Raw genomic sequence first — 18,167 nt, 5'->3', positions numbered from 1 at the left:
AAAATAATTAGTTTAATGACATTGTGAAGTAGCATGGGATTATGGGAGTTTTTTGTCTTTATAGTTCAACAACAACCATTGCCATCTGATTTGACTCAACACAAATGTTCACGGACGAGGTAGTGTTTTAAAGTTTTAGTCATATCCGCCAAACTCCTTGGGCATTCTCTGACGTATCATCTTATATTAGCCCTACAAGTGCTCTGTTGTTGTGTGTGTGTGTTTCTCTGTGTTCTTGTCATGAAGCTTGAAGGGGCTATGTGGAGTCTCTTGTTAACAAAATTCATGGTTGCATTCAGTGTTACTTAACCAAAACACATCTTAACCTTGAGGTCTAACAGACGTGTTGAATGCATTTCCTTCATCATAAACAGCCTAATCATATTTGCAAAGCCAATTTTATCTTATTAACATCCATGTTTACCAACTTACAATCTTTTTTCGCTGTCTTTGCTGGCACATTGCTGCATATATTGGCATGTTGCCACTACCTGTTGATCAGTGGAATAGTTTCACACCATTGACACGTAAGAAACATGTAAAAAACAAGCATGTGCCTTTGCATCCTTGTGTGCATCCACTAGATAAATAAAACTGGGACCCAACTAATCAAAACAGCTCCATAGAGCTACTAAAGGTCTAAAACCCCTCAGGGAACTTGTAATCCAGGTGAATGAGATCATGCTGATCAGGTCCATGTCTTGAATGCTTTGTTGCAGCAGAACTCAACTATTTTGCAATACTATCCTGTCTGATCCAACGTTGTTTTAGGGCCCTGACCTCACTGCAGCCAAAACGCAAGCTGAATACAATCCTTTAAAGTTAGGTAATGACTTGCGGACCTTTGGTGACTGTCCCTTGGGCTTGGAATAAGAGATCCATTCATTTTAGCTTGTTGTCTGGTCTTTATTACTCAGCTCATCTGGTGCTGAAAGAGATGACTGGCTGCACCCATCCCTCGGTCCTGATTCCCAAAAGTATATCTTCACCAAGATTATATTAGCCCATTGACTTACAGTCAAAGTAAGACATTGTTAACACTCAGATCATGGTTTCCCCTGGCTTCCGGAGAGGCTTGAGAAATTAAGTTGCCAAAGACGAGGCGGCACGTTTGAAAAGACTGACTAATGTAACGTTATACTTTTAATTTGAAACATTGGAACCTGGAATTCTAAAGCAATAATGCACCTCAGAGAGACTGGTCCCAAAATGACATATAATGGAACATAAACAGAACATCTACTCAGACACAATACATATTTTTTGGTACTTGGAGGATCTGATGGATTGATAAGTGATGGAATAATTCTGCTGGCTGTCTCTGTGTACTTGTGTAAGCATCTCCAGAATATAGCTTTAAGGAAATAGAGTTAAACATAAAAAGGAAAAAAGTCAAAAGAAGAAAGAAAAACAAATGAAAGACATGAGTAAGGGATCAGTTTGTGGTCAGCTTGTCTTTAGCAAATCATCTTCTCTTCTCCCTTCCCTCCCCATGCCAGTGAGTGATGCTTGGGTGGAGGGAGGACTCATAGACTCATAGGATAAAGGTTGATAATCATGTTCCATCAATGGAACTCCTTTGATGTGGGCTGTTGTTGTTTCGATGGGGCTCTCTGCCTGGACGCATCCCCCTCCTGCAGCTGTGAGCGGCCAGCTTTAAGAGCATAGAGGATGAGACGTGCTGAGGTGGAGTGTCCTGAATTACTGTATACACACACACAAACTTGAATGAAACTGGATATTCAAACCAGGCCTCAAACTAAAAACTAAAGTGCTTCATTATTGGTACTCGAGCCAATTTGCTGTCCAGTTTGCTGTCCAAACTGGACATAGGGTTTGGTGGCATGCATTATTATTATAATAATACAAAGGGCCACAGTATACATATCACAAGAAAACCAAACATTATTTTTGAGCAAAAAACTTACTAAAGAAATTAAATTATCTTAAAATACTTTTTGTAAACAACAACAACAAAAATGTGTTTTGTGTTAAATAAAGCAGTCTAATTCAGCTGGCAAGTTAAGACACAACTAATAATCAGATTTGACTTCTTCTAGATATAAGTTTCTACTTATACATTCATTAGGGCCCTCTTGAAATGCAAAGAATTATTTTGGAATTTTGTTTTGGGTTGCATGCTGTACATACACACAGATGGGCAATATACACTCGCTGAGCAACCTACACTTATTAGACTCACACAATAACAGTGTGCATACCCACAGACACATACTGTTAGTGCAGCAATTTAAGGTGCAGGTGCCTCCTAGCACCAGTGACCACTGTTATTGTAATGGGCAGCTCCCTGCACAGCTGAGATAGCGTGTGTAGACATAACAGCAAAGATGAAAGCAGGTTGGAGAGAGATGCTGTAAACTTGAGGGGCATGTGGCAGTAGTTTAAAGGGAGGTATGGTGTTGCCATACTTCATGTTTCATCCTTAAACAATAGTAGTCATTAGCCTTTAGGGGAAATATGTAGTTCCCGGGGCATAGCTAAGGCCCAGATGTATGGCCCTGTATAAGAATGCCAGCCTGCTCACTTACAATTTATTATTCTACCAAAGGGACTTAGTGGTTTAGCTGCTCGGATGAAGACAAATATGGGTCTATGATTTTGACCCTTTCTGTTTGAAAAATGAAGGCAAGTTGCCCCTTCAACTTGTTCGTTAGAGTACTCTCATTCTCTTTCTGTCATTTTTTTTTACCTTCTCTTTCTCTCCCTTACTCCCCCTCCCTTTCCTCTCTAGTTCCCTGCACCTCGGGCAGTTGTGTTCATTAACCCTGGATGTAATTATTTTTATTTTAGTCTCATATTGCTGACATTTCAACTCAGGGGCTCCTCAATCAGGATTAACCCAAACCACAAGAAATCACACTTCACAGCCTTTTCTTACAGGAGTGCTTGTTGCCTCCAATTTCAGTCAAATTAAAGGTTTATTTTATTTAGTCTTTTTTTTTACTAGGGCCCTGTACCATGAGAAAACAAACCAGACTGCTTGCCTTTGATTTGCTGGTTGCTAGTGGCTTTCTCAGTATCCCCAACTCTCTCTCGCTCTCAGTAGGCACAAAGCAGTCCTCTGTGCAGGCGCTGGTACTAAAGATCGAGATCACACAGGTGGCAGCAGTATGACCATCTGCTATGAGGCAAAATTATCTCATATATTTTCTCACTGTGCAACATACAGTAAGTGTAACTGCACTGAATTCACTTGTAGTCTGATGCTTGTGATAAGGATTACTTCTTTTTCTGAAATTCATCTCAAACACACTGCAAGCAAAGTATCCTCATTCAATGTTTTGTTTTTTTCCAGTAGTATTTTGTCTCTTAATTATTAAATGAATGGAGGCGGGCCTACACTGTTAATATATGGTTAGCTTTGAATTATATTTGTGTATTTTAGTCCCAGTGTGTAATGTAAATATAGCAGATTTAAAGTAACAATCTAGTATATACATGCTTTGCCTTCTCAAAGCTGTGTTTCCCTCTCTTTGCCTTGGGGGCCTTAAGGTCCACAGGAACCCTCGACTTGTCTTCCTGCCCCTGGGGCACTTTGTCTCAACACAGTAGTAATAAACTCTCATCACTCTGAGTCAGGGGTGTGTGTATGTCAGTCTGTTAGCGTGTGTGTGCAGCAGCAGCAGTAGTCATAGACGAAGCAGTAGTTGTAAAATCTCATCACTTTTAGTGGTCCTCCGGGGTTCCTGGAGTCCTCTCGCTGTGTGTGGTTTGACCTGTCGTGGCCCTCCAGCCCCCCACATGCCCACTTAGATAAACAGGCAGTAAACACAGGCAGTCCTAGCACCACTCTCTTCCCCTCACAGCATATACAAGGTCCGCAGATAAAAGGACTAGTTCCCGACACTAATAGCCACTAGAGATTAGCTTCCACCAGCCTCCTCTGGCTCATAATTAAAAGTTCAGCCACCATGTTCGTAAAAAGCTTCTAATAATAGTAAAATAGTCATCTTAGATTACCTGTCCTGTATCTCATAAATGCACTACCTTGACCTGAACTAGAAATGTGTAAGCTGGTCACACATCAGCCCCCTATTCCTGCTACTACTGCCATAGTAACTGCTAATAAAAAGCATGTTTGCTTGAAGATACAATGTGAGTACGATCCACAGCCATGACACTATGATAAATATGTAGGCTGGCTGAAGTTCGGGGGAATCTTTTTTTATTAGCTTATCAGGCTTGCATGCATGTCTGAAAATGTCCATACATTCAATTGCAAGGCCACAAGGTTTGCCATATGAAATTGTTAGCGATAATTTGAGTCAGAAGGCTTGTGAAATAACATGTTTCTGATATGACCAGCTATTTTCTTGGAAGGTCTTGGTTTAAGGAGTAAATGTATGGTGTGGATTTTAACCCAAGAGCAGGGGTCTAGGTCTACATTCTTCCACTGAATGGAGGTTTTGGTAATGCCACCCAACAGATTATTACCAACTATGGTCAGAGACAGAGATTCCCTATTGTTTTCCTGGTATCAGAGCTAGTGGATCATTGTGATGAGTCATACTTTTCACTCTTGAAAAAGTATGTGCTGAAGATTACATCAAGGGTTAATTATGATAAGCGACACTGGGTCAGATGGTTAGAACATCTTTTCCTCCAACTCTTTGTCTCCTACTCTCCCATTACATTTCTTTAAATGGTGCAGGCCACTAATTCTCAAGGCTCCTTCCTTCATGAATTTCATGAGTCTAGACAGAAAACATTTTCATCAAGTTTAAAATTTCCATGGAGACATTCATGTTAGACTTTTTTGGATCACCTTGGGATTTGTCCCGTCGCCATGGCCAAATATGTCATCTCCCCTTTTTTTCATCAGCCGACAGACATCAGAAAGGAAGGGAGATGGATTGTTGGCAAGCTAGCCTTTGCTGCTCTCACCGTCTGTCATGTCTCAGCATTGCATATATCACGAATGGTCCAGTGGTGTTATGAGATGAACTACAGAATAAGTCCAGTGTTATGCTGTTCTTAGTTCTGCCTGACAGCGGTATGTGAGTAATAGGGCCACACAATTAATTGAAATATTATTGAAATATGGCCAAGTGCAGATTCAATAGTGCAATTGCAGAAGCTGCATTGTTTTGATGTGAGTAAACTGTGTGACAAAACAGCATTATAATAAAGTACTGTAGTGCTGCAGAGATGCCCTGGCCTTCTCCAGATGTAAGAAAACATGTTTGTTTGGTACAGACCCCAACAAATTTCACATCATCATGATTTTAATTTGATTAATGATTAATTAATTTAATTGAAAATGAAAATTTTGATGCTGAAATGATCGTTCCTTCTAGTAAATCATATTGCAACTGTGGTATAAAATAATTCCAATATAATGTTGATAACCATACCGTGCATCACTAGTGTTTACTAGTGTTTACTGTGTGTGTTGTTGTTTTTTTTAAACATTGGACAGCAAGAAAGAAAATTGGACCTGGGGGGGTCTTTGTCCCTCTCGATTTGGACTGTGTCCTGATGATAACTCTCAGATTAGAGGTTGAATGATAAGTGCAGCCTCTCTGGCCATGGATCTCTGCCTCTCTGGATAAGTGCAGCTTTTCTACCTTCAAAGACTTGTCCTTCGTCCCGCCCTCTCCTTGCTCTTCCTCCCCATCTTCATATATCTCTTTAGCCTTCCCTCCCTCTCTTAACCCACTTCTTTCCTCCCATCATTTCATTTCCTTGTCCCTTCTCCTCCTCTGTGTTCTTTGTCCCTATCATCCCCCCTTTCTCCCTCTCCTCCCTATCTGACCTGCTGGTCTTCAATGAGCCAGTCTGGGGAGCATTTCAAGTGTGTTTAGAGTAGCTGACTCATCACTGCTTTGTGCCCTGGTTTGTTAATGTTGGGCAGCTGATAGTATTTTGGAAGTCCTGTGTTGCAGGTGGCCCAAGCATTCTTTATTTGTGTGTATGTGTACAAGCACGTCTGTCTGTATGTGTGATGTCGAACTGTATTAAATACAGCTCTGATGGATATAAACACATCTTCCTTATCATCAGTGTATGTGAGCAGACATGAGTGACATCCTGCAAAAACAAGACGCACTCTCTGCCTTAACTCTGCTGTCAGTGAGGAGTGCTCAAACCATGGCTTCATTCAACAGTGACTAATTACAGGCCAAAGATGTAAAGAAGCTCTTCCTCTGACACACACACACACACACACACACACACACACGTGCATGCATGCATACACATACGACTACATGTCTTTGGTGAGCTATCATGCTTATCTGCCGTTAGACTCATGGAATTTGTAACACAAAATTTCATGCAAGGGTTTAGAGGTTAATTGATAGACCAGTGGAGAGCATTAATCTCTCCCCGTCTTTCCTAATCCACCAGAAAAAGATCACTATATCAGTTTAGCCATGACCTTACTCTAACACAGGACATTTATTAAACAAAAACAGCCATATACAGCCTTTATCATTACTTTGCTCAAATGTCTTGGAATATTTTCCTTCTAATTGTTCAGTGGTAATCATCCTATCTCTGTTTGAGCTCATCCCTTGAAGTGTTGACACCTCAGTGACCCCTGCCTTGGTTAAGGAATTCCAGCCAATCAGAACTAGTGTTTCATTGTACTTTACATCCCTTCCTTCCATCCCTCTATCCTTTTCTATCCCTCCATTTCAGCTAAAATAGCTCATCCTGAAACCATTAGACCAAATTGCTAAATGGTTCAAATGTGCAACCACTTAAGGGTATGTCTTTAAGAGGAGTAATCTTCAATCTACTGTGGCAAGCAAGAAGCGGATGAGGTGAGTAGTGGGAACAGGAATTGAGAGGGACCCACAGAGACTCACACTGAGGAAAATAGAGATAGATAGAAGGAGTAGGGGTTAAGAAATATTGACTACTTAGTGTAAAGTCTTCCCTCACCCATGTTTCTCTCTCTTTTCCAATATTCAACTCATGTATGTATTATTCTCCTGCCGATTTGCGGAGAAACTGCAAAAGAACATCCATGGGAATTTGAGCGGCTGACACAGTGATAGTTACTGAGGTTAAGAGAGAGTAAAAACACACATTCTCATGCTTACTTTCTCACACATGCACACAGTACTGCACAAGTAGGTGTGTGTGTGTGTGTGTGTGTGTGTGTGTGTGTGTGAGTGAAGAGCTTTCCAATGCCACTACTGAACAGATACCAACAGGTGAGTCATATGACATGGAGCCTATTGAAATAAGTTTTGATGAAAAAATGTATATTTATTTGAAGAAGCACTAAAATCCAATCAAAAGAGGTATGTCTTATATACAATTCAGTATTGATTTGAGTTACTAGATCACATGGGAGCTATTGAAAAAACTGCAATTATTTTCTATTGAAATATTAAGGGCAAATAGATCAATTACACATTAACAATCAAAATAAGTGTGCTTCTTGAGACTAATTAAGTATAATTTTTTATCATAATTTTCACATATGGGCATTTCAGCACAAAGGTATTGAAAATGACACCAGTTTAGTGTCATTCAAACAGTAATTAATGAAGGTCCTAAGTGAAACACCTGTGGCTAAGAGTTAGGGCTTGGAGGTCAGCTAACCATCCACTTAGTGCCAACATTTGGTGAAACTGAGTAAAAAGATGCAGCTGGATCTAGAATGAACATCCCTTGATTATCCACCTCAAAATAATTTTACTGTGAGGAATTTCTGCTTTCTGAAATGGCCTGTCAAGTACCGACACTCAGAAAGTAGGCTAATGATACTGAGGTTTGTTATCCAGTCCTATTGACTTCTGTAACGTAAGCTAAGCTGCCATTTGTTTCCCTCACCATAATAGAAAATTCATCGATTAATTTGATCTTGCAGAAATACTGAATGTATCATTCCCCCATTGCCTCCACAGTCTAGTGCCGCACCTAATGTGCATGATTGGTACAAATACATCAAACAGTTGCTGATGAAAGCTATAGTAGTTTTTGAAAAAAGCCTTTGCGTTGTAGGAATTTTCAAGACAGCAGCTCAACAAAGACGGCAATAATAGAGACAGCCCCTTTGGGTTTGAAAGGCAGGGAAAACCGTAAATATTATATATAAATGATCTTCTGAATAAGTTGTAGATTACAGTTGCCTATCTCATCATCTGAAAATTGTGTTATGCAGTCACACACGCAAATACACAATGATGGCCAGGCAACTCTGAAGAACAGTACTTGCGGAGAAAGCAACTGCACTAGCAGAGTGAAGCATTGACGCACTGGCAAACATGCTATGTTCCCTCTGTGAAAACATTGTTAAAAACATAATCATTCACTTTAATGAATTTACTTTGTTCAACTCTCATTTGTTATTAGAAAGTCCAAATTCCCTCTATGGATCCTGAAAGTTTTTACAAGAACGTTTCTCAACACTCAGTGTTGTGTAGATTTCCCAGTAAGAAATCCTCTGGTGTACAGAAAATTATGTTTTCCCACATTTCTGGCAAGAGCAACAACGTTTTCTTTGGAATAAATGTAAGAACCTGGTAGCTAACACAAGTAGTAATGATCTGAACATCTAAGGAAAAAAACACATGTAAATACTGGCTATGCTCTTTAATTGATCTCTGAGGAACACAGTACAAAAACGCCTCATCAGTGACTGCTTATCACCTATGATCTTGCCAAAATGGAAGAGCATTTAAGATAAACTTGACTTCCATCATGTACTGAGCAGACAAATTGCCTGACAGATATACTCAGACCAGTTGACTGAATGACAGCCAGACCAGTAGACAGTTAGATACAGTACACAGACAAACAGACCAAAGGAGAGGATCTGTTGCATATTGCCGTGCAAATGTCAAATTCTTCACTGCAGCATTCCCAGCTTCCTGAGTGATCCCAAATCTCAGCCAGAGGACTTTGATCTGTCACTGAGCTCATTACTAAGTCTACTGAACTGACAAAGGGCCAAGCTGAAAGACTGAGGGAACAGAGACTCTGTGGAGAGACTTGAAGGTAATTGAAGACAGGATCTCGTCCTCAATTGTCCCGCATGCTCTTCAAAAATCCGAGGACTGTGGAGAGAGCTGAAGAGGATGACTGGAGAAGATAGGGTCGGACGCCCACCGTCTGGATGTTTGTTGCAAAACACAGCTGGATTATGAAGCTGGACAGTTTGTAGATAGAGACAGAGAATAGGAGGGGCAACTACAGACAACACTAAAACAACAGATACTTTGAAGAACTTGTGAAAAAAGAACAGAAGGAAAAACACAATCAACAAGGGATGTAAGTAAAACCAAGGAAGTAGAGGACATGTAAAAAGAGAAAAAAAAACAAAACAAAAAGGAAGCCACATTAGCCTTGTTCAAATGTCAAGCAAAGATGTGTGACTTAAACCAAATACGGTATATACAGTGGAAACATAAAACATAACAAAAGATATGAATATTTTTTTACTAATATTTTATTTCTTTGTGTCAAATTCTAGCCATATTATGTGCTGTGTAATGATGAAAACGAAACATTACATTATATAATAAAAGAAACATCAGGTAATTATCATACTATAACCACAGAACATCCCTTGTACACAGAAGTAATAAACAATATGTAATTTGTGTGGCTCATAATGGATTGATGTTTAACAAACATTTTAGAACCTCCAAAGCCACTTTTGAAATGTTGTGCAAGTGCATTGGATCAGTTTTGGGAATCCACATCAAATACAGCTGGAGTCTGGAGAGACCCAGAGAGAAAAACAAAATAAAGAAGAATGGAAGCTCCTTGCTTGCAAAGAGTGAAATATTTCACGCTTTTAATGCCATCAAATAAACAAAAGTCCACAGAAAGTTGACATAAGGATGGCTGTAACACGCAGCTAGGCATTTAAAGTGCTTGTTCCTCAGACAGTGTGCTGGAGGCTCCCTCCCCATCTGAATGTTGCAGTACAATACATTTGCCTTTTCTGCCCCTATGTTCACTTTGATGTTTTTCCATTTAAAGCTTCACCAAATATTTAGATTTTTTGCCAGCAAACAGCTTCAAGTTGTTAATATTTGTATGAAGACAGACTTGCACCATTATTTATTTGACAAAGCATTTCCTCTGCCTTTTAAGTGCCTAACTTCTTTATGGACATTTTTAGTCTCAAGAGTATAAGACACAGTATTGCAATATCTAGGAAACTTGAAAATTTGCAGTTTGCATGAGACCTTTCTATTTGTTACAATGTAATTCATATGAAAGTACTTGGACTGAACCCCAGCTAATGACAGACCTTAGATTGCTTGAACCCCCCCACCCCCTCTGGCCCCCTCCTCATGACAAACTGAGAGAACTCAGCTTGAACTGTAGAGAAAGCCCATGAGCCAGCTGAATGATAGCAGCGATAAGGAGTTTTCAAGGTAACTATGCAAAACTGAAACTGTCTGTGGGAAAGTAGCAGCAGAAGCTGAAGTCTGTTTATTTTAATGAGCTCAGAAGTGTCTCTCCTGTTCCTCTTACATTACATTGGGGCTCATTTAGAGTTCACACAGTGCACTGTATGTCCATGATGGATACGATAATGATACATTAATGCAATCAGTGCCGAGTCTGTTTTGTCTCTCATTAAGAAGACTAGCTATCTTGCTGACAAGGGCCAGGTCACATTTGGTCGTGGCTTTAAGCATTTTTCTTCGGTGTGATTTGAAGTGAAGGAGACAGAAAGAGAGCGTATTATTGTGGGCATATCAGAGAAATGGTGTAGGGGAGAGAGGATAGGAAGAGAGATAACAGCTGGCGTAGTCCAAAATCAGGGCTGCTTGGGTTTCAGCAGAGGCACAGGCACCATTTGTGCAGCGCCTGGTTGTCTTTTCAACACCAGAGAGTTGATGTGGATTTATGAAGGTGAGAAATCAACTAGACAGGGTTATGTATGGCCATGGAGCCTCTTATCAACACATGGAGCTTGAGAGAGCTGCTGTTCTGCTGCTTCAAACCAGTCATCTGTCCTCACTACTGGTTTACAGTACCAACTAGGGATGTGCATAAGTGCATGGTCATATATTTTATATACACCATTTTAGAAGTTTTTCACAGTAAAAACAAAAATCAAAATCCGTGTTGGCAGAAACTGTTTGGCCATGCTAGACTTAAATGTGCAGTATGTAATTTCTGTTGCTGTGGTCTTTCATTAATATCTTCTGTTGAAAAAAGCCCTGTGTATTGGATAACACTGCATTTGCCACAAGTTTTTCAGTTGGTGGGAAAATTATGTCACCACGGCAACCCTAACATTTAGTCACATTCACTGACTTCCTTCCTCACTCCTTGACTCTCTCATGAAGTTTTAGCAACAGTCGACCAAATGAAATGTACCGTTACTAGTGAAAGCACAGATTTTTACTGGGTTTGAATATAATTGAAAACATTTGGGATAATGTAAGCACACAGCTTAACAAAATTTATAACAAAGGTATAGTCGTTTTTGTACATTTTTTATGCAGAAATGTTACATATATTTAAACAGCGATCTTATCGGGGATCGATCTCTCTCTGTGGTTGAGATACAGCCCTGTGCTCAATACATACATAACCACCCGTGTGCACTTGTTGATATTCACACTCACATTCATGTGGTTTATCATTGTGTTTACAGTACGTGCATGGACATACACTGCTTTGAATTATATATGTCTATGCACTTGGACCTTTCAGATATGCATGTAATACACATTCACATGCTGTTTATCCAGACTTGGCTTTATGTGATATATCCGGTTCACAGGACTTTGCATGTATGGAGACTTACTGTAGTCATCCCATTAATCATACAGATCCATGGCCAAATACTGTGGCCTACTCACTTATCATGTAGATTAGGAAAATGACTTCTTAGAAAAATACTTTCTCATCATCCACTGTTTTATATGTTCTCTTTGTTTGCATACTGTATCTCTGTCTACTCTGTCTGTCTTTGTCTTTCTCTGTTTTCTTTCTCTAAATGTGTCTGTGATTCTGTCTACCAGTGTATTTTTAGGTGTACCTCTGCTTCTGTCACTCCATTTTTCTCTCCGTCTTTCTTTCACTGACTCTCGCTGGCTGAATCACTCTCCAGCTTTCTTCCTGCCCATTACTGTTACTGTACCCACAGCCATAGTCAACCTTTACGAGGTGGGTCTAGCCTGTCAGCTGCAGGCTACCGCAGTATATAGTGGCATCCAGTGCAGAGAGTTGTATGGGCCCAGAGTGAGAGCAGGCTTTCCGTAGGCCAAGATCTGTTTCCAGTCAACCTGCCTGTGTCCTTCCTGAGCCTCTGGGCTCCTGCGGCGGCATTGCTCCCAGGCCCCCGGGTCACAGCACGGCAGGGGAACGGCAGTACAGTCAATGTGTGTCAGAGAGTGTTTTGTGCGTGTGTGTGGGGGTTCATGAGTCAGTGTCTGTTCACTGTCCTACAGCACACACACAAATGAATACAAATAGAAACACTTCCTTATGTTCACAAAGACGCATGTACACACTTCGTTCACACACACGCACACACACACACACACACATAACATAAACTGCACACACTGTTCCTTGCACCCACCCACACACAGCTGAGTCCCTTTTCGGTGGTGTCAACAGCTCCACCTCTCTCTCTGTCTCTCTCTGTCTCTCTCTGTCTCTCTCTCTCTCTGTCTTACACACACACACACACACACACACACACACACACACACACACCAGTAGAACACCTGTCGGGCTGCATGGCTCGCTCCAGGACACCTTCGAGTCATGAGCTCATCGGAAAAGCAATTAAAGGCAGCGTAGGCCCTGCACGCTGGCGTAATGTTTTGTTTTGCTACTTGGCTTCGAAATTAACCAAACCTGTCAGAAGTCATCTGGCTGACGCGGGCTGGGCTATATTTATTTATTTTCTGTTGGAGAAGCTGAACGCAGGGTCCCAGTGCTGCCTCACATCCAACAGTGAAGCGATTCTGAGGGGGCGATTAACTGGCCTGAACATGAATCCTCCCCCATGCGTCTACCTGGGGGGTGGATGGTGAGCACCTCCCACCTCTCTTTGCATGTCTGTAACTCTGATGGTGGGGTCATGGCCCTGTAGTTGGGAGGTTATGCCCTTTGTAACCCCAATCAGGCTTTGGTCTCCACTGTGGGACTTGGTTTTGAACTTGCACTGACCTAACCACTCCCAGTTTATTGAATTTCATGCTTGCAGTAACTGAACAAAAGCAGATTTTGCATTAAAAAATGTCAATGTATAAACCATGTAACCTGATAAAAAGACAATATGAAGATAGAAAGATGTGTGGCTGTTAGGTTACTGCGGCTGTTGACCTAGAAAAGAGGAGACTGATAGAAGAACTTAGAAAGAGCTTAAAGGTTAGAGGCCTTCACTCAGTCAGGCCAAATGCTCTGCTGTAGGCTGTGAGCAGCCTGCCTCAGGCTGTGAGCAGCCTGATGTCAGACAGCCGTAAAACAACACCAGCAGCCTCATGCTCTCTTTTAACTCTACTGGTCTTAAGCCTCTGAAGAAAAAAAAAAACCCACCTTTGACATTAATAGGCCCACTGTGGATGAGTCAAGGTAAGTGTGTCTTCACAGATGCCTGTACTCACATTCTGTGGTTGTGTGGCGTTTCAGAGTCTACTCCACTGAGCAGTTTTCTGGTGTTTTCTTCAGGAATCATTTAGGAAGTAAAAAAAACACCTCTATTATCATTGTCATCACTTTCTGTAATTACCCACATGCCACCCTGTTAGAGCAGAGAAAAACAACAGTTAGCCTGCTGCCGAGGTCGCCCTCTAAGCATGTCGTGCCATTTTGTGGTGCTGCATGCTTCAAAGGAGGTGTCACTCTCCTGCGCTTAAGTCAACATAGGGATGAAACAAAAAAACACAGTGTGGATGGTAAAGCCTTGGTCTTCAAAGCCTAAAGGCCTGGTCAACACATATTTTGTTTCTGTGCCACTGCCAAACTGGCAGAGTGAGAGAAAAGATTGTTTGCTCTATTAATCTCAGTAAAAGAGCTTATTGAGTTGTGTTTTGATGTATGAAAATGGTCATGATTGTTGTTGGCAGAAGCCAAACAGATATGACGCACAGCCACGATAAGATGTCAGCTGCTGGACACTTAAAACACTTCAAGTTTCTTTAGCTTACTTAGTTAAAAAAGCAACCAACCTGCTAAACTTTAAAGATATAATATGTACCGTTTCTGCATCAAAATGCCTAAAAACAACTAGACCTTTTTTTTAATATATTTTGAGAGTTGCGTACTTAGATTATCCCAAATTTTCCAACAATGTTCAGCCCCAGCGAAATCCATAATCTTATGCAAAATAACTGTGTGTTTCCTTTGGTTGTCTGTTGTTATAACTTCTTGTATAACGTGAATAAAACTTGAAAGCATTACCTCGTCTGCGAACATTTGTGCCTGAGTAACATTGATAGATTTTAATCAACAATTGTGGTTGTTTCGACAATAAAGACAGCAGCTCCCATGATTTTACACAAACGAGTCTCTTGTTTTGTTTTGATTAAGAGACCCCAAGTGGCAGAAATTACATGCTGTTCATTTAATACACATGACAAGCCAGCACCCTTAATCTGATGATGAGGAAATTTTGTTATGATGAAAACTTATTTCTGTGGATTTTTGTTTGCTGTATTTGCTCATGGCAATGGCTTTCTGTACTGGCTCTAGCACTGTAGAGCATCCACAAAACTTTTCACAAGATAAGATGCAGAGAGTCCTTCTCCCATAGTGAACACTATTTTCTTTGTGACTTTACAGCTTATGTCTCGATTGAGAAGCTGTGTATGAAAGCTGTACTGGCTTTAATATACATTGATGCTGTGCAAAGACCACAGTTAAGCTGCTCTGGTTGAGAGCGTTATCTGCAATTAGGCATTTTATATCTTTTTATTAGCTCATTTATTTCTTGTTAAATAACTGTTAAATAAACAATCCATCTACTAAGTTGTATGATTTATTGCGCTATGACTAATTTCTGCTGAATGTGCTTTGTCGTGCTCATTGCCTTCCGTAGACCACAGTTTAGGGTCAATTTATTGAATACATCTTCACTACTCAGCCCATTCCCAGCCTTTTGGGTCCTATACAGCTCATGCTGTTTTGGGCTATGATGAAACCACTTGAAGTTGAGCCCCAGCACTACAGCCACAGCCAAAGCCTATTAAGCCACAAACTGTGGTGTAGGAGTTCAAGCCACAGGGCTGAGGTTATGAATCCTCGTCAGGAGGAGGGGGAGAGAGGTGGATGTAGGATGACGAGGAGGGGTGGAGGTATGGTTTCAGAAGGAAGTGTAAAGCGGGGTGAAATCGAATAAAGTAAGGATGGATGGAAAAGGAGGAGATGACAGAGGGACACGGAGGGAGAGGAGATGGATTGTTAAGAGGTAGAGATCAGGGATACAACTTTAGAATCGGGTAAGGCAGGGTTTCAGAATGGAACAGATCAAATGCTGTTATGAAGACTGGGAAGACTGGAGGTGTAAATGGAAAGGGAGATATTAAAAAGAAAGTAGAAAGATAGATGAAGCAATAGAGGAAGAAATGTGAGTCAGTTTGATTTGATCCAGTGATAAAGTCTCTCCTCTGCCAGACAGGATTCTGTACAAGTAATAAAGCGGAGGATTCAAGTACACCTAGTGAATAATGATCAGACATACAGACACTAGGACTGGTCTGATACACGCATACACCATATAACATCATACTTTAGATGCACACACACACCACAGGCTTCACACATTACACACACGCACATTTGACAGCACTGATAAACACACATTTTGCAAACACTCATGCTTTTAGTCATACACATTTACTTTACACTGCAAACACACACACACACAAGCTCACAGGCCACAAATCACTGAACGTTGTAAAAGTTGAGCAAATTAGAGCCGTTTTATTTGCATTGTTCACAGGGAATAATGGAGGAGGGAGTAAATCCTGCCAAGCTTAGGAGCTGGTGCACACATATGTGTGTGTGTCTGCATTTGTCTACGTGTGTGTGTTTGTAAGTGTGTGTGTGTGTGTGTGTGTGTGTGTGTGTGTGTGTGTGTGTGTGTGTGTGTGTCAAGGGAGAGTTTGTAATTGTGCTTTGTCCATGCTTTCGAGGCCCCAAAATGTTAGGTAAAGGAACAAGCAATCAGGCTTTGTCTGAGATGAAATGCACACACACATTTACACATTCACACTTACACACACACAGGGCTTTGCCTCAGGGCTTGAAACAGAAGACCGGGGTCTTGTCCAAAGCTCCATTAAACTGCTGAAAGTCCTTCTAGAGCTGAAACATCCTCCTATCGTCATGCTGGGACATTCCACTGCACGCCAGAGACCCTGCGCTAATCCTGCCGGCATGGGAATCATTATTGATAGGATCCTAATGCATTACCTCAGGGCCCGCTTATTGTTGGTAAAGATTATTATTTAAGAGTAAACCAAAACCCAGAGAAAGTCTCAAGTTTCATAGAAATTTATCAAAAGAAAATGTTATTCTTGGCTTAGTGTGATACCACTTTGAACAGTGCAATTGAAACAAACTGTGCTCCTTGCTGTTCTCAAACAAGCAGACTCGATACCCACCAGCAGGTCATTAAGACACAATGTCAACTGCGCAGGAGTAGAAGAACCTGACACTCAATCTGAACAGATTTGCTTTAAGTCACTTTTACTGGTTGGTTTATTACCTTACATTGATTTCAGTGATCCATATCAGTGTGCTTCCTACTTTGCATGCATCAGAACATTTTCTTTATGTGCATTCAGATGGTTTCAACTTAGTCAATGTGCATCTCTTGATCTGGATCGTATTGTGTTGATCACTGATGTTAAGTGTTATCAAACCACTGTTTTTTGCATTTGAACAACTAATCTATATACTGTACTGTATGTCCTTTCCTATTAGTGTTTTATTTTGTTAAAACTGCTTATTTATCATGGCTTTGATTTTCTTTGGCTTCAGACTTGCACTACTAAATCTCTGATTTGCTGTTTTTCTGCTTTTTTATGTTGTCCAGGTGGAGTCCTGTTGGTCAGTGTCCAGGGCATAGCTGTCAACGTGGACCCAGTCTTCTGCACATGGCTGTTGTACCAACCTCACAGAGGGAGCAGCAGGCAACAGGTACCTAATCCTCTGTCTTCCTGGCCCTGTGTGTCAACATTTAAACATATTTTATATGTTTTACATGATTAACTTGTAATTTGTTTTTATACAGTACCTGCAGCATATTTTACTTTTGCACTTATTCTAAGATGCTCCGGATTAAAAGCCTGAGGCGAATTTAAATTCTCCCTCCTCTCCCTTGCCTTTCTTTCCCAGCTACCTTTTTCCATGTGCTCTGCTCCCTGTCTTCCATCCAGTCTCTCTCTATTTATTTGACAGGGGTCATGGTGATGGTAATGGACATTGAATGCTCTGTGCCCACACTACACACACACATGCACACATGCAGACATACTCAATCTGATTGCCTGGGATATAGCCCAGGTTCACCCCATAAAGGCACATAAATATATATAGCACATGAAAGTATCATGTTGTAATACTTTAAATGTTTTTTTTTTTCAACAAGTTGCTCTGTTTCATGCCTCCTGCAGTTTGGAGGGGCTGTCAGCATGCATGTGTGTGTGATAGACAAAGAGAGAGGGAGTTAATTGCACCAACCCCTTACTCTGGCGGTTGTTACTGCACAGGGGTAAACAGATGTTATGAGTTGAACTGCAGCCAATGTGAAGGATACACAACACTGGCTGCTGTGTGTGTGGACATGCTGCAGCAAATGTGTGGCTGAGTATGTGTTTCTGTGAGGCTATCTACCTCAGCTACCCGTCAGGGTCACTTCTCAAGGCCTGGCTGGTTTGGCAAGGCCTTCAGCTGAAGGCCAGACAACAGTGAAGGACAGAGGAGAGGACACTGACTTGTAGGGTCAGGATGGCAGGAAATGATTAGGAAGGATGTACGTACAGGAGAAAAAAGGACAACGAAGGGGTTTACAGGGGAAGAAAATAGTATAAGAGAATTTGACAGGGAGGCACATTGGGGTATGACAGAGAGAGGGCAGATATGCAAAAAAGTGAAAAAGAACACATGGAGGGACAAACGAATACACCAGGGAATGGGGTAAGGTGAGATGAGTATGGAGCAGAGTGCAGACAACAGAAAAGGGGAAAGCACTGGACAGT

At 41.1% G+C, this 18,167-nt stretch overlaps 1 protein-coding gene across 3 annotated transcripts in view; it reads left to right on the top strand.

The window, feature by feature from the left end:
* The window catches only part of LOC141011735 (intermembrane lipid transfer protein VPS13B-like), a 353,303-nt gene that overhangs the window by 123,389 nt on the left and 211,747 nt on the right, over positions 1–18,167 (top strand). For all 3 annotated transcript variants that reach the window (XM_073484997.1, XM_073484995.1, XM_073484996.1), the window contains exon 20: positions 17,003–17,106. In XM_073484997.1, the coding sequence (XP_073341098.1) occupies positions 17,003–17,106 (104 nt within the window). The remainder of the gene's footprint in view (positions 1–17,002; positions 17,107–18,167) is intronic.

Source organism: Pagrus major, chromosome 17 (assembly GCF_040436345.1).
Source record: "Pagrus major chromosome 17, Pma_NU_1.0".
In the NCBI taxonomy this organism is placed as follows: Eukaryota; Metazoa; Chordata; class Actinopteri; order Spariformes; family Sparidae; genus Pagrus; species Pagrus major.
The sequence above is the reverse complement of the archived record's forward strand: the minus strand, read 5'-3'. Positions and strand labels throughout refer to the sequence as shown.